At 39.5% G+C, this 20,307-nt stretch overlaps 1 protein-coding gene across 2 annotated transcripts in view; it reads right to left on the bottom strand.

The window, feature by feature from the left end:
* The window catches only part of LOC135485752 (U4/U6.U5 tri-snRNP-associated protein 1-like), a 344,022-nt gene that overhangs the window by 90,593 nt on the left and 233,122 nt on the right, over positions 1–20,307 (bottom strand). For both annotated transcript variants that reach the window (XM_064768148.1, XM_064768149.1), the window contains exons 16-17: positions 13,609–13,716; positions 6,538–6,713 (exon numbers count right to left, since the gene is read on the bottom strand). In XM_064768148.1, coding sequence (XP_064624218.1) covers positions 6,538–6,713; positions 13,609–13,716 — 284 coding nt within the window. The remainder of the gene's footprint in view (positions 1–6,537; positions 6,714–13,608; positions 13,717–20,307) is intronic.

Below are 20,307 nucleotides of genomic sequence, written 5' to 3'. Positions count from 1 at the left end.
ACTTTATTATTAGAATTTTTTTAATGTCTGGGATCTTGTTTTTTTAACCCTCAACATATTTCATGAGTATCAAGCATGTTTTCAAACCTAGATATATGGCCTTTAACTTCTCAATTTCATTGCACACTTTGGTACTTGTAACGGTAGTATGTCTATTTTGCAGGCTTGGTAATTTGAGGTGGCATGGAAACATGCCAAAAGATGAGATTTGGTTAAAGATTGGCGGTGACAAGGGAGGGGACACAGTCAAGATAGAGTTCCAAATAGCAAATTTGGAGAACCCAAATGCTGCTGCAAATACAATTGTATATTGCTATTATGAAGTCAGCGACAGTTACACGAACTTGCAGATAGCCTTTGACAGGTTCAAGGAAGACCTAAAAAATCTGCGACTCTCTGCATGGAGGTAGGTCCTTATTTCGACTATATTTCTTTTAAATTTATATAATACCTTTACTAGTAGCACTCAGTTTTTACCCAAGCTCCCTCCTTATGGGCAAAATCTGGCATGTTTTTTGATAGTATTCTTTTTTACTTTCAGCGACAAGGAAATCAGAATGTTCCTTTTTGGCGACTACGAGTTTTTAACTAAGGTTTACGGGCTAAGCGGAGCATCTGGTAAGCAAAACAATATGTTGTATTTTCTACACTGTATGCTGTCAAAACACTTATATATTTCTATATTATGTATCATATGAAACAATCAGAAGTTGCCAATCTGATTTTTAGGTCGTCATCCCTGCCTTTGGTGTGAAGTGACCAGTCAGGAGATGCAAACTCCGTTGGGAGCAAGAGGACATGCAGCAAAACGATCAAAGCACACATTAACTCGTGATCACCGTCGATTCTTGAATGAAGGAAAGGGGATGATAAAAGATGCCAAAAACTACAACAATGTCATCAATAAAAATCTAATTGGTATTCGTTTAAACCAGGTAAGGGATCAGTTTCACTTCAATGACTTGAAACAAATGCGTAACACATTTAATTTCATAAAAAAACTTTATTATTGGTTGTTCATTTTACCTGCAAGCATTTTGTTCTATTTTAGGTGTGTGTCCCCTACCTCCACATTCTGCTGGGTGTTGTTAAGAAGCACCATGAAATGCTAGAAGAGGAATGCCACACCCTCGATCTGCTAATTGCAGAAGACCAGGCCAGGCATGGTGGTCTTACCAATGAGGAAGGCCTTTATGCCACCTATGTTGAGAGTGTAAGGCGCTTACAGAAATTGGAAAGCAGAATCAGCCGGAAGAAAGCTGTTCTTGAACAGTATGATGAGAATACCACAATAGGACAGCTTGCTCAGCAAACTGGAGACAAAAGATCATTAGAAAAAAGAATAGAAAAGCTTGTGAGTATACAAACAGTTTTATTGTTAGTTCATTGAGAAACAGTACCAGGTTGGGTGTATTCAATAACAATTTCCAATATATTTTCACCATGTACCGGCATCTTTTTTTCAGGAAAAAGAAAAGACAGACTTGCAAAAAACTGCTGTGTTACATAAAGGAACAGGGAGGGTGGCATCAGAGCTGGATGTCGTGCTGAACCGACACAATATCTGCAGACAAGCCTATCATGGGAAAAGCTTCATTGGAAATCACTGCGCACATTACCTCAAGGAAAGCCCATCACACTGATATCAATGGATTTAAATTTCTTACACTCCTTAATATACCCTAAATGGTACAGTAATTAATATTATTCTTTCATTTCTTTTAGCCTGTAGTCTTTGAAGATCTAGGAACAAGTCTTATGGAAAAAACAGCAGAACTAAGTGGTGACGCTGACATTAACCGAAAGGCTGAAGTTACTGCTGAAAAATTCAACACCCTGAATTCCTTGCTTTCTGAAGTTCATGAGAAGGTTGGCCACGCCAAGCCAGTCCCTGAATACGAGATACAGATGATCGGTAAATACTTACATCATTTTGATGAGTCAGTTAATTTACTGTGTTTGATATTCATTGAATCATTGCGATTTTGATTTCAGTATAGATTATAACATTCATAAGAATAAAACCTTGTTTTTTTCAGAAGTGTGCATTCAGAAATATCTGAATTTCTATCGAAGACGACTCAAAGGAAGAATCTTCCCAAAGCTTCATTTTCCTGAAGACCATGTTGTTGCATGGATAAATTTATGGGGCTTTGGTATGGGTCTGATGGGGGAACAAGGCGGCGAGTCAATCCATGCAGAAATTAACAGAATTCAGAGGATTAACTCTGCAGTTTCGAACAAACTTAAAAAGTATGCTTCTATCCTAAAAGAGCACCATACTCACAACCATCCAGAACTGAAGAAGAAGGGAGCCGAGGTGTGTGGATCGAATCAGAAAAAGGGAACAGGAAAGCTTAAGAAGACAGACAATTTGGATGACTAGTTTGAACACTTATACACCTGCTTGGTGATTGAATACTGCCTGATCTGAAGTGTGATCTGTCAGTTTTCTATTTTATTCTGTGCTTAAAGCTATTGCACCTTATGTTCGTTGTGTGAATTTATACAATATCAGTTTTAATTCTTCTGGTAATTTCGGTTTTAACAGAAAAAAGATTATGATATTGATTACAATGTAAGTTTGTGCATTGTGTGGCTTGGATGGAGTTCATATTTTCATTTGTTATAACCAATAATGAATTTGATTTCCAGACATTTCATCATCAGATTTTTGAATTTCAGATATTAAAAGTAGTGGGTTATCGTACTATGTTTTTGCTGTCAAATTTACAAAAACCTGTTCATTTGATATTTAAATCCATAATGAATGTTTCTGTCATTTAATACACCATTGTAACACTGTTAAACATCAATATTACCCACAGTATACATTGACCAATAATGCTAACATTTGATGTGCAAGCGGCCACAGACTGAAATGGAGCAACTTTCAATTGCAAAAGTTGATCAGGGAAGTAAATCCTAACACCAAAGTTTTTACTGTTTCTGAAAGATGAAAAGATTCTCTTGATTATGGTAACTAAATTGTGTTCATAAGAACCAGAGATCAGTTATCAAAAGATTAATTAAAACACGCATAATTTACATGCAGAAAATTCTCGCAGAAGTTCACTTGCTTGTAGCTCAGTAACTACTGAACCGATTGCAGTGATTCAAACACCCAGTTATAGCCTGGAATGTCTATTTCAAGACACACACTGTCCCACCTCGGTAACCCCATCCAGGAAGCAAGTAAAAATAGAATAATATGTGAGCCCCAGTCATGCGAGGTCAGCAGTTGATTGTCTGAACTCCAAGTAGGCCAGTCTAGATCATTGGAATGCGATAGGTAATTACTATGGCCTAGAAACTAAAACACACACACTGAACCGCCGTGAGGGAGTCACGTGTACCAAATTTCAAGTTCATAGCTATAGCGGTTAAGAAATGCCACAGTTACACTCAAACTGCCTATTTACACCATTTGACCTCTGTGACCTTGAAAATTAGGTCTAATCGAAACCCGTATGATATGTGATGTATCCTTGCTAGGAGAACCTACCATAAATTCTTCATTGAGAACGAATCACTTATACGAGAGATATCACACTTTTAAGGTTTCCACTTTTTGCCCCTGGTGGCCAAGTAAAACGCTAGATCAGACCAAAATTCAGTGTCAAAGGTCACCTAACCTGGGGGGTCCTTTGTACAAAGTTTCAAGTTCATAGCTCTAGCAGCTAAGAATCGTGCCACTGGTTTTGAAATAGGATACAGACAACGACAACGACGACAGACACAGCTGTATTGTAAAGACTCTCCTATGGCGAGCCAAAAACCAAAGAGTGTCAGTCAGCTGGCCATGCAGTGTTCGGGTCACACGTTGACCCAAGCCAATTCTGCACAACTGGAACTTGAACAATTCTACGATCAGCTGGACATAACCAATACAAAGCTCCCTTTTAAAGAATGAAATGGCCAGGTGCCATTGTGCTCACCGTATAGATACTTGGTGCTTTGGAATTCATCCTGGTTAAGAAACATTCTACATGTATAGTAAATAGGTCAAACCAGAATCAGATACAAGTGATGTATCGTTGCTTGGAGTAAGTACCATAACAATATCGTCAAAAACAAGTCACTAATAAACGATATATGGCATTTTTTACCTATTTTAGTTTTGGCCTCCTGGTGGCCAAGTTGAGTACCAGATCAGATCGAAATTCGGTGTCCAAGGTAACATGATGAAGGGAGTCATGTGAACCAAATTTCAAGTTCATAGCTTTAGTGGTTAAGAAACGTGCCATAGTGACACTCAAACGACCATTTGACCTCTGTGACCTTGAAAAGCAATTCAAATCAAAAACTCATATGATAAGTGATATATCCTTGCTAGGAGAACCTAACTTTAAAATGTCATTGAAAACAAATCACCAATGAAATGGCCAGGGGCCATTGTGCTCACCGTATACATCTTTCAGTAGGCAGGATCATGCTTTAGAGGTGTATATGGTGAACACAATCAGGCATGAAGACTTTTTTTAGATGTGTATTGATGTCTAGTAATAAGACAGGGCAGTATATATAAGTTTATGATCCGACCAATAATTGTCTATGACATCAACAAGTAGGTCAAATCAAAAACCCGTATGATATGTCATGTATCCTTGCTAGGGGTAACCACCATAAAAACTTGCCAAAGTTACACTCTAACACCCAATTTTTGCAATTTGACCTCGGTAACCTTAAAAAGAAGGTCAAATCCAAAAATCGTAAGACACATGATGTATCCTTGCTAAGAGTCCCTGCAACAAAAATTTCATCGAAAAAAGTCATTAATAAGCGAGATATTGCACGTCCTACTTTTTCAGTTTTGACTCCCTGGTGGCCAAATCAAGAATCAGATCAGGCCAAAATTCGGTGTCAGAGATTATCTGATGTAGGGGGTTACATGTACCAACTTTCAAGTTCATAGCTTCAGCAGTTAAGAAACGTGCCATAGTTACACTCTAACGGCCAATTTACGCCATTTAACCTCTGTGACCTAGAAAAGGAGGTCAAATCCAAAAATTGTAGGACATATGGTGTATCCTTGCTAGAAGTCCCTGCCATAAAAATTTTATCGAAAACAATTCACTCAAATAAACAAGATATTGCACTTCTTACTTTTCCATTATGGCCCCCCTGGTGGCCGAATAAAGAATCAGATCCGGCCAAAATTCGGCATCAGAGGTTATCTGATGTAGGGGGTTATATGCACCAAGTTTCAAGTTCATAGCTTTACTGGTTAAGAAACGTGCCACAGTTGCACTCAAACAACCAATTTACACTAACAATACCATTTGACTTCTGTGACCTTGAAAAGTAAGTGCCGAAAAGTAGGTAAGATCTCAAAAACCAAAGAAAGCCTGGGCCTATTGCCCAAAGCTACCATCATGCCAATACAAGATTCAGCCATTTAGCGTAGCAATTACAATTGGTTCTCCACTAACGGACAACAATTAGGGATGCCACGGTACCTTCCAAGCTCTTGATAGGCATGCTTAAAATCCATCATTTACTTTTGAACCTTGACCTCTGTGACCTTCGTTAACCCACAAATTTGTGTGATATATGATGTATTGTCGGTAAAAACACTAACAATACTAATGTCATGAAATTTCATTGACTTGTATAGGGGTACCTAGGTAGTGCCCCCGAGCAGTAAAACCACAAATCAAATCAGGGCAATTTTCAATAGCAAACAGTGCCTACAGATATTCCCTATAGTTAAATTCTTGAAGTGACCTTGAAAATTACCAAACATTTCAGGACATATCTTTTGGCATTAAAAGCGTTGCAAAAAACTTACTGTATGGTAGGTGTGCCCCGCAAAGCTGCCTATTTTTGTGATGCAACGGCATTTGTCGGGTCTAGTTTTTTAAGTGAGAGAAAAATTTCCTCGTAAAAGCACAAACCAGGGATTCCAATCTTATAAGCTCTTCCACCACTCATGCAACACACTGCCCCAAAATGCACAATGATGCACAGTTATGTATTGGGCCAAAGCGTTGCAGCGCATAGATGATTTGTCAATAGCTGAGCTTCAGCTTTAGCTCAAATAAAACATGTTTATCGAAAAAAAACTTATGATTTTTAGAAACATTTTCCTTCTCTATAGATTGATATCTGTGTTTACAAAATGACATCATTCTGACATCATGCAAAACATATAATTCTCAGTGTTTGCGTGTGCATATGATGCTCAACTGAGGGTGGTGCGGCATAATAACATCAACGCCGTGTAATCGTTGTTGGTTTCACTTAGATACGAGGCATTTTTCTCGCCTTTCTGGTACTTGCATGATATTATTGGATAAAAAAAATTGTGATACCATTTCGTCACAATAACAGCCGTACATCATCGATTGAGCATCATTATGTTTTTGAGAGAAATATCCACAGGAGGACGGTCTGTTCAGTGTTGCATCTTTTTTCCTAAAAACCATGTTAAAGAGATACGAGACTGAGCGCAAATAAAGAGTCAACTTCAATTACTCTAGGTAGATTTGATACCACCGCTCTTGCCAAATATTAAGCTCAGTGTATCCAACTTACTCATATCTCTTATCTTCTATAGAATAGTTCTGGGCTGCCAAGTCTGTGTTCTTATTTGCCACCGCATTCTTCTTTGTCTCTGGGTTCAAGTAACCTTTCTTTTTTGCCACAGTCAGTGCCCCAATTAAACCAGATGTCAGAGCTGGTTCTTCTTCTAGAACTGGTGGCTCTTCTTCCTGCAAGTAGGCATTTAAATTAAAAAAAATCGATTAAAAAATGGCTATTGCTCACTGAATGTCCGGAATGTGGCTGCTGTTACAGAGAATTTGGTCAAAGTCAAAATCTTTAACTATGTACTATGTTAAAGGGGATTTCACCCAACCAAGGTTTTAACCTACATATTACATTTTTTCAGGTGGTAAAAACAGCACTGCAGAGCGAGCATAACCCTACAGCCAAAAGACATTGAAGGTGATATAATATAATAACTGAAGTGGCTTTGTGGACTATGCGCAGAATTTTTGAGATATAGCTAAAAGTGGTTCATGTGAAAATGATACCTGATGAGAAAGTGCCGAAGTACACAATGGCACTAAAACATAAACCCAATGATGAAAATTCAAGCATCAAGAGTTACGTCATCCTGACTCTCATGCGTTCGAGTCACTACTATCGAGTTCCACAAACCTATGACGGATTCCATCGATTTTCCTGTTTTCTCAGCATGCTATCAGTGCGTGTATGGCAAGCTGTGTGTCCAATAATTAAGAAAACCTTTTTTTCCGCGATGGTTCCGTTGAGAGTCACAACCCAGTAGACAACCAGCAACTGCAGACTGGACCTTTACATCAAACCGTTGAAGTTCAGCTTGAGACAAACCAGTCCATTTGATGCATGGTCACAACCTAGGACAACAACATCATGTACTAAATGTAGTCTTGACCTTTGTATTAATTCCTTCGAAATGCTGGTTGTGAAAAACCAGTCCAGTCGATGCGAGGTCACAACTTTCGGGCAAATAGTTAAGGACCTTTACATCAAATCCTTTGATATGCAGGTTGAGACAAACCAGCCCAGTAGATGCATGGTCACAAGTTTGAAGTGTAGGTTGGTTGTGACAAACTAGTCCAGTGAACATGGTCCAGCCTAAGCCGGGATTAGCCCGCATTGACAACGAGTAAAAACTTAACAGATACACTTGATTTTTTGGCAAACCAACTGCCATATATGGTTTTCTTTATTAAATGTATTTTAAGGTAAGTATTACAGTGAAAAAGAATGAAACTCTAGAATTGACTGGTTCTTCTGATGACCACGCGGGTGAGCACTGAAGTTGGATTGCAGGTGCAAGGTGTTCATTTGATTCTAGGAGTAGGAGTGTAGCTCCGCTCCTCTCACTCGGTGATCTGTGATGTGGTCACCAAAAGTGTTCAAATGCAGCTGTGGATTATTCCTGTAAAACATGTTGAGATAAGATTTTGATTTTGATTAATCTTGTCCCAGGAATACACCGCACCTGTGGCGAGGTTGATAACAACCTCACCACCAAGGTAGGTTATCTGCCAGAATTGAAATGATCCTGGCAGTGAGGTTGTTATTGACCTTGTCGCAGCTGGAAGTAGTTACTTCATCTCAGAGACGTTAAGTTGGAAATCAGACTCGGTGTGTTCCAGGAAATACTTTTTGGATGAAAATTTTTTTTGACTGAATGGATTCTCACTTCAAAATTAGATCACAAAATAATTTTGAGGAAGTCTTTTCCACCACATAAGAGTCTGATCAATCCATTAGTCTCCCTAATTACCTACGTACATGCAAGCAGTGAAACTTTTCATACGCATTCAATGTACAACATCATCATCATGTTATATGCATTGTACTGTCTGTAGTATGTATTGTATGTAAATTGTAAATAGAAAGCCACGACCTACGTTTCAGATTGGAAAATGCACAACTTTCTTTAAACTTCGTAGGCTATAAAACAACATGACTACCACTGGTTACACCACTACTCTGCTCGTTGTTTATGGAGAGTAGTATAGTAATTTTGAAGTCGACAAGCAGGCCATGAAGGCATGCTTTATTCAGCAATGGGGGCCGCTATGTTGGAATTTGGGCTCAATCGATGTCAGATTTTCAGTTCAAGTTTGATCACAAAGTGCACACATTCTGCGGTCTCCCAGATCGAACTATCTCATCAAAATGGGCACAAAGATTAGCTGTACTAACTTGACTGCCCTGGCAGTATCATCAGCAGATTTAGACAGCATAGTGTCGAATTCAAATGATCCAAAACGCGGGTGACACTTACCACAAATTTAAGCATGGACTCCTATAGCGAAAAACACAAGAATATCTGAAAGAAACAGAATATTTCAACATCCCATTCCACATGTTACGTGTATGGAATGTATAAAAAATAATATTATCGGTATTTCTGTTTACGCCTTTATTTTACTTACTTTCGAACTTCGAAAGACAAGACAGTTCTATACTAAAATATCCGAGTCCACCACCCATGCTTGTTTATTGACCGATGGCCCATGCGTAGTATCAATGGTAATAGTGATGTATTCACTATCTATTGCTGATACGACAATGTACGACCTCAAAACTGCTAATTGTGGCGATTTTCATACCAATTTTATGCTACTAGAGAAGAATAATGTTTAAAACATTCTTACGAAAACAGATAGCGCACCCTAGTGAGAACAATCTGAAATTTTTTTTATTTGAAATTGATTTGGAAAAAATAATCTGTACTATACTGCATACTTCAAAAACATCTGATGTTCCTTGCCTGAGATAAGCTAAGATCGTTCACGGGCCCTCGGTCGCAGAAAGTAGGTCAAATCATGACCATTTTTTTGTGTCAGGTAGCATTTTGGTTATACTTAGTTTACATGCTGAATTGAGGTTGATAAGGCTTACGGTTACGGAATGTGCCCCTGTGGACAGCTGGACGCAAAAACAGACGGACGGACGCTGTCACTGACGACAATACCCTGAAGGCCGATATTTGGCCTAAGGGTAAAAAACGTTTTGGGCCTGCGCAAAAGAACTTCCGTATGCCTTAAGCATTCTGTCCTAAGGATACGGCTGCGATACCTCCGGACAGTGCGTGTTAAGTTTGGCTATTACACTACTCATTTCCAGACAATATTTTGACAACCTCAGGGTTTTTTTTCGTCTGCAGTTAATAGATGATGAAACCTTAGCGAAAATCTATTATTTCAGTAACTCGTCACTGACACCCTACAGAATGTTGTTGATTACATTGTGGGGATTATGGAAGGCTTAGTTATGTATCATATGGTCCCTTTAAGGATGCAGCAGACAGGCCTGGGTCGTTAAGATAATCCTTTGTTTTTCAGATGGCGATAATCAATGACCAGCATCAATATTGTTTGGTGGTTGGGGATTTCACACATTCGTTAGTGGGGGGAAGTTTGTATTGTTCTATTATAATGTGTCTGGGCCTTGGTGAATATGTGATCATGTAGTAATATAAATTATATAACGGGACTTTACTTTTGTCTGGGACTACTTGGGATGTTCACCTCCTTTTCCATTAATTTTATTGCGTTCTTACGCTATTGGGCATGTATATAAACTGGGGATTTCAGCTAGATTCTTCAGTGTGGCAAAACTGGAGCTGTGCACTCAACCTCTCTTCAGAGTTTATGTTACAGCGCTGAACTCATCTATCGCTCCTGGAAAGTGTATGTTATAGCGCTGCCTCAACCTCGGGTTTTGTTTGTTTAGAATTGTATGTTATAGCGCTGCATTCAACCTTTCTTCCGAGTTTATGTTATAGCGCTGAACTCATCTTTCGCTCTGCGAAAGTGTATGTAATAGCGCTGCACTGACCTCGGGTTTTGTCTGCTTAGAGTTGTATGTTATAATGCTGCCTCTCTTTGTATGAGATGGACTTGAGTGCACATTTGTTCACTCATCATTTCCTTAGAGGCCAATGTTGTGGACATAGAATATTCTGAGAGAATGAGTATCCTGTTGAGGTTGAGTCTGAGCTTTATAGTGCATAAGTCACAGTTGTGACAGAAGTTTCAAGCTTGAAAATATAAGAACTGAGTTGCGTGATGATTATGATGATGTAATACCTGTTTGTAAATAGAAGTTTGAAGTACGAGTTTATGAATAAAGATATTGTATGGAGAACAGTTGTTCTGGTTATGAATACAAGATAGTACAGTGTTTCCTGCCCAAGTCTTAGCAAGACCCTCATCTATGATTCGTTTGAAAGTGACTAGTCTTCTTACCGCTCAGACGACTTAGTCACGACAACATCATTTGATATGATATTTGCATTTAAATATCTTTTGATAGAATATTGATAGACAAATTTGACTTTGTTTTGTAAGAGGCAGTTGATACTCATGCATGAGTTCACTTTCGTGCTTTCTGCATAGATCATCGTACACCGATATCAGTATACCTGCATACAAATGTTTGTTACTTCAGATTCTGAGGGTGATACCTCATAAACTAGATGCCTGATTGCCAATTGATGATACAGTGCAGCATGCGCATGTAAAAGCAGTGTATTCAGTTCAATCGGAGTGTCTTCACTGATATGCACTCTCTAATATAGGCAGGAAAATACAGTCAAAAGATGTAGAACAAACGAGAAATTTACAGAAACTTGATTGATATCACAATCCTAGCGTACACCTGATTAAATCGGAAGGTCTAAGATCATAGCTACGCATTGGGTAAATGTGTATGTTGACCACTGTGGTTAAAGTCTTTTAGAGTTTGACCTTTGTGAACTTGATAACAAGGTAAAATTAGGTCAAAATTGACCTAAATTGAGTCAACTTGTACAGATGCCCAATACGTGTCTACGTATGAAATTTAAAGAATCTGTGACAAATAGTGGTAAAACATACCATCTTCAGTGAAATTTTAGAGTTTGACCATTCTGACCTTGGAAGCTAGGTCAAGGTCAAAATGTTATAAGCACTATGTTAAGCTTGATTATATAAATCAATGATGTACATTTGCAGCAGATCAGTTAGCAAGATATGACCTGATGAACATGCGGAGGATAGGGTCTGTAATAGGGTTCCCCCTGCAGCTCCATGGTATCTATCGACAGAAACCCTCTTTGTTAAGAGCTTTTTGAGAACTTAAAACCCCATTTACCATATGGGTGAAGTCAATACGAAATACTTGATTTCCTGATTTCCACATGGATTTCTATTAGGTAAGGAGATAGATCTTCCTTCTATCCATATTTTCTAATGAAATGGCCAGGGCCATTGTGCTCACCTCTAACGTGCCGTCATTGTAAAATGGCGGTGCCATAGGAAAACTTTGACCTCTGTGACCTTGAGAAGTAGGTCAAATCAAAAACCCACATTTATGAAATGTATCCTTGCTAGGAGTACCTACCATAAAAATGTTATGAAAATCAGACCACTATTAAACGAGCAATCAAACATTTTAACTTTGGACATTAAATTTGGCCCCCGGGTGGCCAAACTAAGAATTTTTCAAGATGCCCACCTGGCACCCATATTGGCTATCACATTTGATAAAAAATCAAGGATTTAGTAGAGAGTACATAGATATACATCCAGATCAAATTTGGTTGCAATCCGATCATTAGTTTCGGAGTAATAGTACTGTGTTTATTTTTCAAGATGGCTGCCTGGCGGCCATATTTGACGTCCGAACGGCCGAAATTTTAGGGGTGGAATAGAGAATTCCCAGATACATGTCCACACTGGTTTAAAACCTTCTAGCTAAAATAGATAGGAAACATGCTACTGTTCAGTGAATCAGCAAACTTTGACCTCTGTGACCTTGAAAAGGAGGTCAAATCAAAAACCCGGAGGATATATGATGCACCTTTGCTAGAAGTACCTACCATATTTTTTTCAAAATTTCCCGACTACTATTAAGGGAGATATTGCATATGTTCACTTTTAACGTTTGGCCCCCTGGTGGCCAAACCATGAAACGAATCGGACCGAAACTTGGTCTCCAAGGTGTCATTACATAAGGGTACATGTGTACTAAGTTTCAACTCAATAGCTCTAACAGTTACGAAACGTGCCCTGCTAACGGACGACGGACGACGACGACGACGGACGACGGACGCCACGGTATGGGATAAGCTCACCTCTGCTAAGAGGTGAGCTAAAAATGAAATGTCCTGGAGACATTTTGCTTGCCTAGATATGATTTAGTGGTAGATGAATTAAATATGCAGGTTTAATTGACTTTTAGATATGACAAAATTTGGCACTATCAATGACACTTTTAGAGCTGGACCCTGCTGACCTTGAAAACTAGGTCACGGTCAAAATGTTATAAGCACTACGTTAAGCTTGATCATATAAATCAATGATGTACATTTGAAGATCACACAGTGCAGGTTTCTTGATGTATGACCGTCATTTGGTTTAAAGACCTGACCTACACGACTTAAGTTTTTGTTAATGTGTACAGATGCCCAATAGGTGTCTACATATCAAATTTGCTGAGTCTAGGACAAATAACGACGGAACGTGCCACCTTCGCTGAAATTTTAGAGTCTGACCTCTTTGACCTTCAAAGTAGGCCAAATCTAAAAACGGGTCAAAAATTATGTCATGCAAACTCATCAGAACTATTGACAGTAAAAGTGTCATGGTTGTAACTATCAGCGTTCGTAAGATATTAACAAAATAAGGTTTTCAAAGATGGGACGTGCAGCCCAGAAAGAAGGTCAAATGGCAATTATTTTTTGTGTGTCAAGTCATGTTGACAGAAGACAATTTTCTAGACTCAATAGTGAGCAAACGTGCCACCATTGTTGACGAAAGAGAGATGGACGACAGACGCATGGACAGACGACAGACACCGGACAAGACATTATGACATAAGCTCAACATGGTGGCCTAACACAAATAAATTGACTGCTATAACTCCTTCCATGCAGAATTTCCCATGCACACATTCCATTGCAGAACTGTATAAAATACAGGACCTATATTTCAGGCCTTGAAAAATCTATATAATCCGGAAAGTGGCATGCCTGAAGAATTTAGTACGTCCTCAATGATAACATAAAAATCAACACATCCGAAAAAATCTAGGTTAAAAATCACCACTGAACTCTACCTGTATATTGACTGGCCGATCATCAATCTCCACTGCTGCCCATCCACTCTGGATCTCCTCCTCAGCCTCTCGACGTTTTCTTTCATGCATCAGCTCAAGTTCAAAATCCTGAATGAAAACAAAAATCATTGACGATGGAGAAATGAGAACAGTTGATATGTCTGTACAACATTTCTTGGTTAACAGTGGTTTATTGCTGGAATGTCCATTGCAACTGAAGAGTTCTTGAAATCAGCGTGACTCTCGAGCATAAAACTTAGGTATCACAGGACAGTGGGTAAAACGTCAATTTTGTCACTTTCGAAAAAAATAGTTCTTCACACTTTGATTTCCCTTGTCCAAATACAGCAGAATCTGGATGTTAAGGACCTCCCTTGGAATCAAGGACTGCTGTTCCTAAAGGGGATTTCGCAGGAGCAACATTTCAGCCTACTTTTTACATTTTCTCGGCGTTAAAAATAAACATTCTCATTTCCAGTTAAGTAGTCTGGTGAATATCAGTTAACGAGATACAGCCTGTTGAAAATGCGCACAATGTGGCTTGTAATAGGGTTCAATTCAGAAACTCATGTATGACTTTATAATGCATCCGACTGAGGCGCAATTAAGGGCATTGTACTGCTCGTATGAAGTTTGTTTCAAGAGGTATGACGTTCTTAATTACTTGTGGTCCAGTTAGATAGAAATTCACTAATACACAATGCCGTAGTGCAGTTTTTGTGAATACGAATTTGTTTAAACTTGGTATTCATAGTAATAGTACAGTAGTGTGAAAAAATATTGAAACACCCCACAAAGTTAGGATATTTCCCTATCTCTGCCACCATAAAAACCAGACTGGCTCACCTTTGAGCTTTACCTAATGACTTCTGAAAGTTGGGTACAGCAATTTAAAGATTTGGATAAAAAATCACGAAAACACCTCAGTTAGAAAATATCATAAACGAAATGGCCAGGGCCATTGTGCTCACCTCATGTGGAGGAAAGATGGATAAAGAGCATAGTATTGTGTCATGTAGTGTTAGGTTTGATGTAGGTCCAAGCAATTACAATTTCCCCAAAATGGCCAATTTACAGTACATTCGACCTCTGTGACCTTGAAAAGTAGGTCAAATCAAAGAAGACCCGGGTGACACATTGAATGGTTGTTAGAATTAGATGTACCTATGATATAAAATTGGTGCCAATCGGGCAAGTCATTACTAGGAATAATGGCATTTTGAAGAATTTAGGATTTGGCCCCCTCCCTGGAGGCCAAACGGCAAATCAGGTCGCACCAAACTTCGGTACCTGAGATCACCTGACCAAGGGGTACATGTGTAATTAATTTGTGATCAATAGTCATTGCAGTTAAGAAACGTGCCAGAGTTACGGCCTGACGGCGAATTTACGCCATTTGACCTCTGTGACCTTGACAAGAAGGTCAAATTAAAAACCTGTGTGACATATACTGTATGGTGTTTAGATGTACCCATGATATCAAATTGGTGGCAATCGGGCAAAAAGTTAAGGAAAAATCACATTTTTAAGGTTTTTGGATTTTGCCCCCTGGTGGTCAAGTGGTGAATCATATTGGACCAAACTTCGGTCCCTGAGATCACCTGACTAAGGGGTAAATGTGTACCAAATTTGGTATCAATAGTCATTGCAGTTTAGAAACGTGCCATCGTTACATCCTAACGTTACATGCCAACGTTACATCCTAACGGCCAATTTACACCATTTGACCTCTGTGACCTTGAAAAGGAGGTCAAATCAAAAACCCGGAGGATATATGATGCACCTTTGCTAGAAGTACCTACTATATTTTTTTCAAAATTTCCCGGCTACTATTAAGGGAGATATTGCATATTTTCACTTTTAACGTTTGGCCCCCTGGTGGCCAAACCATGAAACGAATCGGACCGAAACTTGGTCTCCAAGGTGTCATCACATAAGGGTACATGTGTACCAAGTTTCAACTCAATAGCTCTAACAGTTACGAAACGTGCCCTGCTAACGGACGACGGCCGATGGACGACGACGACGACGACGACGATGACGACGACGGACAACGGACGCCACGGTATGGGATAAGCTCACCTCTGCTAAGAGGTGAGCTAAAAAGGATAAATCAGACTCATAAACTAAACAAAATTACTCCAGCTTATGATATGATTTGTCCATAATTTGAAAAATAAAGGGCACTGTGCCTGCTTGGCAGTAGGAATTCAGGGGGGGGAGGATGTTGTCAAATTTGGTAAAATCAAAAACTTGTATTATATATGATGTTACTGTAGTAGCTGCACCTACAGTAGAAATATGAGCATCTTAGCTCAAAGGATATATAGCTCAAAAGGATATTGGATATAGGCCAGTTTTAAATCTTTCAGAAAAAGTCGCCTATTGGGCACACGAAGAATCACACCGCATCCAAAATCAAACTCAACCTAGTTTTTAGGATCATATACATACATATGAAAAATGAAAAGGATCCGTCAGAAGACCCTAGAGCATTGACAAGGGCAACAATAAGGAATCGGCCATTGACCGCCATTTGACCTAGTTTTTTCCTAAAAACAAGGTTAAATCAAAAACCTGTAATATATGATGTATCCTCAATAGATGTACCTTTGATAAAAAATTGAGCACCCCAGCTCAGAGCATGAGTAACAAACAGCTCCTGGTAGCCAAATTGTGAATCAAATTGCGCTCAAAATCGAGCCTCCGACCCATATATGCACATATGGCAGATGAAAATGATACGTAATAAAATGACGACAGAAGGGTGCTGACAAGGCAAAAGTTTAGGAACGGATATAGGTATTTTATAATACGCTAGTAGGCCACGTGCCTGTAATAAAGCTTTAAGCCGTTTTCCCTTTAAAACCATACCTTCTACAAGCTCATAACTTGTCCGAGATGTAATCTGGGAAGAATGTTTCCAAAGCCAAACAGACCTATCCTGGCCTGTCGAAATTTTTGTTGTACATTATGCATGATAATTTCAGGGTTTGGGGGTTCTGAAGTTAAGGGGGTGATTTTTTGACGGCTTTTAACCCACAAGTCAGCTTTTTCACCACGACAAGTTGAATGGAGCCTCAAAACCACATAAGTGTGCCAATTGGACTGAGACTTCACCATTTTCTTCATTTTTGAAACACACCTTATTCTCAATAGCATTCCGCGAAGTTACTATTTATAGCTCACACGGTCATTTGCATAAGATATTGATGACGTTTTAGTCACGTGACCGTCGGACAGCGACACTTATTTCTACGCATTTGAGCTTATTTCAAAGTCAATTATCTTTGACCCTGCATTGTTTTTAGCATGAATGATACCATAGAGTCAGAGAGAGAAATATTCAGAACAATTATGTAGTATTTCCAACACTCGGACATGTGCCAGATTGAATCTAACTGCCCTAGTTAGAAAGCCTGAATCCATTACGAAACCGCATGTTGTCCGACATTGCCTGTAATACAGCGATGGGGAAATAGAGGGCAGCAGCTGCAGTGACGTCATCTTCGCGGAATGCTATTTGAGAAAAATTAGGTCTTAAATGGAAAATACCATTTAACTGGTATGGTGAGACCACACATTGATCTCAAACTGAACTATTTTACGTGTACAACCGCTGCTGATTGGTTTAATACATGTGCGTGACCATGAGTGCATCTGGCTTGGGCCACCCCATGTTTAAGCAGGGAGACTTTGTATGTAATGCTAGATGAAATACAGAAATGGTTTTTAAAATGCATTTTAATTTCAAAGTTCCAAATTAATTGCTAGAAATGATGTTTTGGAATTGAATGTTATACACAGTTTATTTCATCAAATCATGTAGGAAATGACATGATTCCTAAACAGGAAGTGAAATTAATGATAAAATCTATTTTGCAAATAGACTTGAGCATGGTGTACCAGTCAAGAATTTTTTTAATGTAAACAACTGTTTTTTTGGTATTCAACATTCAACATCACAGGTATTGGTCTTTATCGCATCCCAAGACGTCATCAAGGTTTTGCGAAAACGCAACTCAAAATCAAATCTGATATAAATTGTGGCATTAAATCATACCAAACCCTAGATCTTTTGTTGATCTTCTACTTGGTGATAAGGGATACACATGTCGACCATTCCTCATGACACCATTCAGGAATCCAGATGGCCTCGCTGAGAATGTCTACAACAGATCTCACAAAAGAACACGATCTGTTCTTTAACGAATGTTCGGTATGTGGAAGTGAAAATTTCCTTGTTTGAAGGAGGGAATACGGGTAAAGCTCGACACAGCCATGGCTGTCATAACTGCAACTGCCATCTTGCATAACATTGCTAAAGATCTGAAAGAGCTTGATTTCGGTGTAGAACGAGTGGTAGAGGATGACAATGCTATGGTCAGACATGTCAGAGATGAAGAGATGGGTGTAGTGGTGAGGGAGAGAATAGTTCAATAGTGGTTTCAATGATGAGACGTGTATAACAATTATCTTTGACAAGACTACTTTATTACTGATGAATTAACATAACATTCAGACAGTGTCAGAACAAAACAAACATGTTGTGATTCTTAAAATCACTTGCATTAATCTGGCTTCAGGGATATTTGTTTCAAAAAGACTGCAGTGTCAGTTTTCGCACTTGTGTTTCAATCCTAGGAATGGAAATGTTTTCCAGTTATTTGTTTATACCATACAACTATACCATGATTCAGTTAAGCTCAGAATAAAATACTAAAAAGTGCGTAATCAGTGGTGTTGTTTGCTGTTTTCTGCTCTGATGATCGTGCTACTTGTTTGTTGGCATTTGCCAATAAATTCATCTGATGCCTGAACAGTTCAATGCGCTTGTCATGTTCTTCCCGTTGAAATTGAATCTTCTCTTCCAGATATTTCATTTGCAGAGCATGCTCCTTCCTCTGCATTTCCAGAGCAGCAGTTATAGCAGGGCCGTGGGCAGGGCTTTCTGGAGTCACTTTGGTTTGCTGTTTGGAGGTGTACCAGGCGTACTTATCATCGATGTAGTGGGCTAGCTTACTTCATCTTCACTCCTGGCTGATGGATTCTCTGCATCAGACTCGTCGGTCAGTTTTCCAGCAGCTGTATGCTTCTTCATTGTTTCTGCGGTAGGAACAAGAAAATCAGTGAGAGTTAGGTGCCATGGGACATTCCAGCATCTGCAAGCAAATTACTTATCCTCCAGCAATGCACATTTCAAGGCAAATAGTGTATATGCCTACTAACCTGGTACACTACGATAGTCGGTGTCATCGTCAAAGCTGTTATCAAATGGGTTCAGCACTTCACTACAATAGGATGCAACCATATGCGACAGATTATCGACGACAGTGTCTTTCTCCATGGGCCCTCCTCCTGTCTGTTGGCGAGTTTTCTTCTCCTGGGCGACGTTTTTTATTGCCTTCGCTTTCAAGTTCTCAAGGACTTTCTTCAGCTGTGTGGCACTGCACTCTGTTTCCCCTTCTTTATTGATGGCTGCTCATTGAACTTTAAGACAATCCTATTCCAAGCCTGGTTTTTTCTGCTTTTAACTTTATTCGTATTTTCTTTCAAGTGGAGAATACTCTTTTCCTTTTGCACAAGATTCATTAGGAATTGCTTCTCTAATTCATTGAAGCTTCATCGCGTTTGACCTTCGGAACATTTTTTAGAGGCTGTGCAGATGTTCAACTCACTGATGTCTGTGGTGTTCAACTTGCAGACATAGCCTTCTCAAGGCATGTGCTCAATGACAACTTCATGAATACGTTTAGGTAACCACATGTGGAAATGCCTTTTTATCACCGAATACATAAGCATTAGGGTCACTTAGTAAAAGGGGCACTGCTATAAGGGGCCCTTTAGCAATTCTTTATTAAAGTGACACCTTTGTGGAAGGGAAGCCAAAGTCTGGTTCTTAAATAGGGATGGCTGAGGGACACTTAGCTTATGGACACTTAACTAAAGGGCCCTTTAAAGTTCATTTAAGGAACATCTTAGAATACGGGCCTAAGTGTCATCACCACATCATTACCGAGGCCAAGTCCTGTCACATTGGCTTTGCCAGTGTATGGGTACCAGTCAAGGCAATACCCTGAAAAACTCTCACAAATGGGCCCAGCCTTGATGCCCCACTTGGTTGGCTTATTTGGCATATAAAGTCTCCCTTTGAAGCAAACAATAATTCATCGATTGATAACTCTTGTTCCGGTGTGCACCAAAAACGATATGTTGGTCTAATTAGTTCAAGGAGAAACGTGATTTTAAATAGGGGTAAAATTCTGCCAAAATCCACCATGGTAATCTCGAGCATGTGGCTTTTGGCAAAGGCCCATGCACATGTACACTCCTATTCCGGGTAATGTAGTATCTTCCCAAGCGAGTTAGCGAGAAATGGGTCGGAGATCAGCTGGGTTATCGAAGAATTGAAGAGCATATCGATTGGTTTCTGCCACGATTATGTCCATAGCCTCAAATGGGAAAAAACTTTATAGAAGAAGTCAACAGGTTTTGCTCCAACCAGCACGTTTGCTCGATTTCCAGGAACACCAGAAGCACTAGTGTACTGGGGACACCACACTGGGACAGTTCCATCATGATCATGCCATACCTGGGCTCTTGCCCTTCCGTCAATGAGCGGGCCTCCTCCCCTACCTCTGCCTCTAGCCTGGGCTTGGGCCGGGGGTCGGGGTGGTGCCTGGGCCTGGGACTGGGCCT

The sequence above is a fragment of the Lineus longissimus genome, chromosome 3 (assembly GCF_910592395.1).
Source record: "Lineus longissimus chromosome 3, tnLinLong1.2, whole genome shotgun sequence".
NCBI lineage: Eukaryota > Metazoa > Nemertea > Pilidiophora > Heteronemertea > Lineidae > Lineus > Lineus longissimus.
Note: the sequence above shows the minus strand (reverse complement) of the source record. Positions and strands in the feature narration are given on the sequence as shown.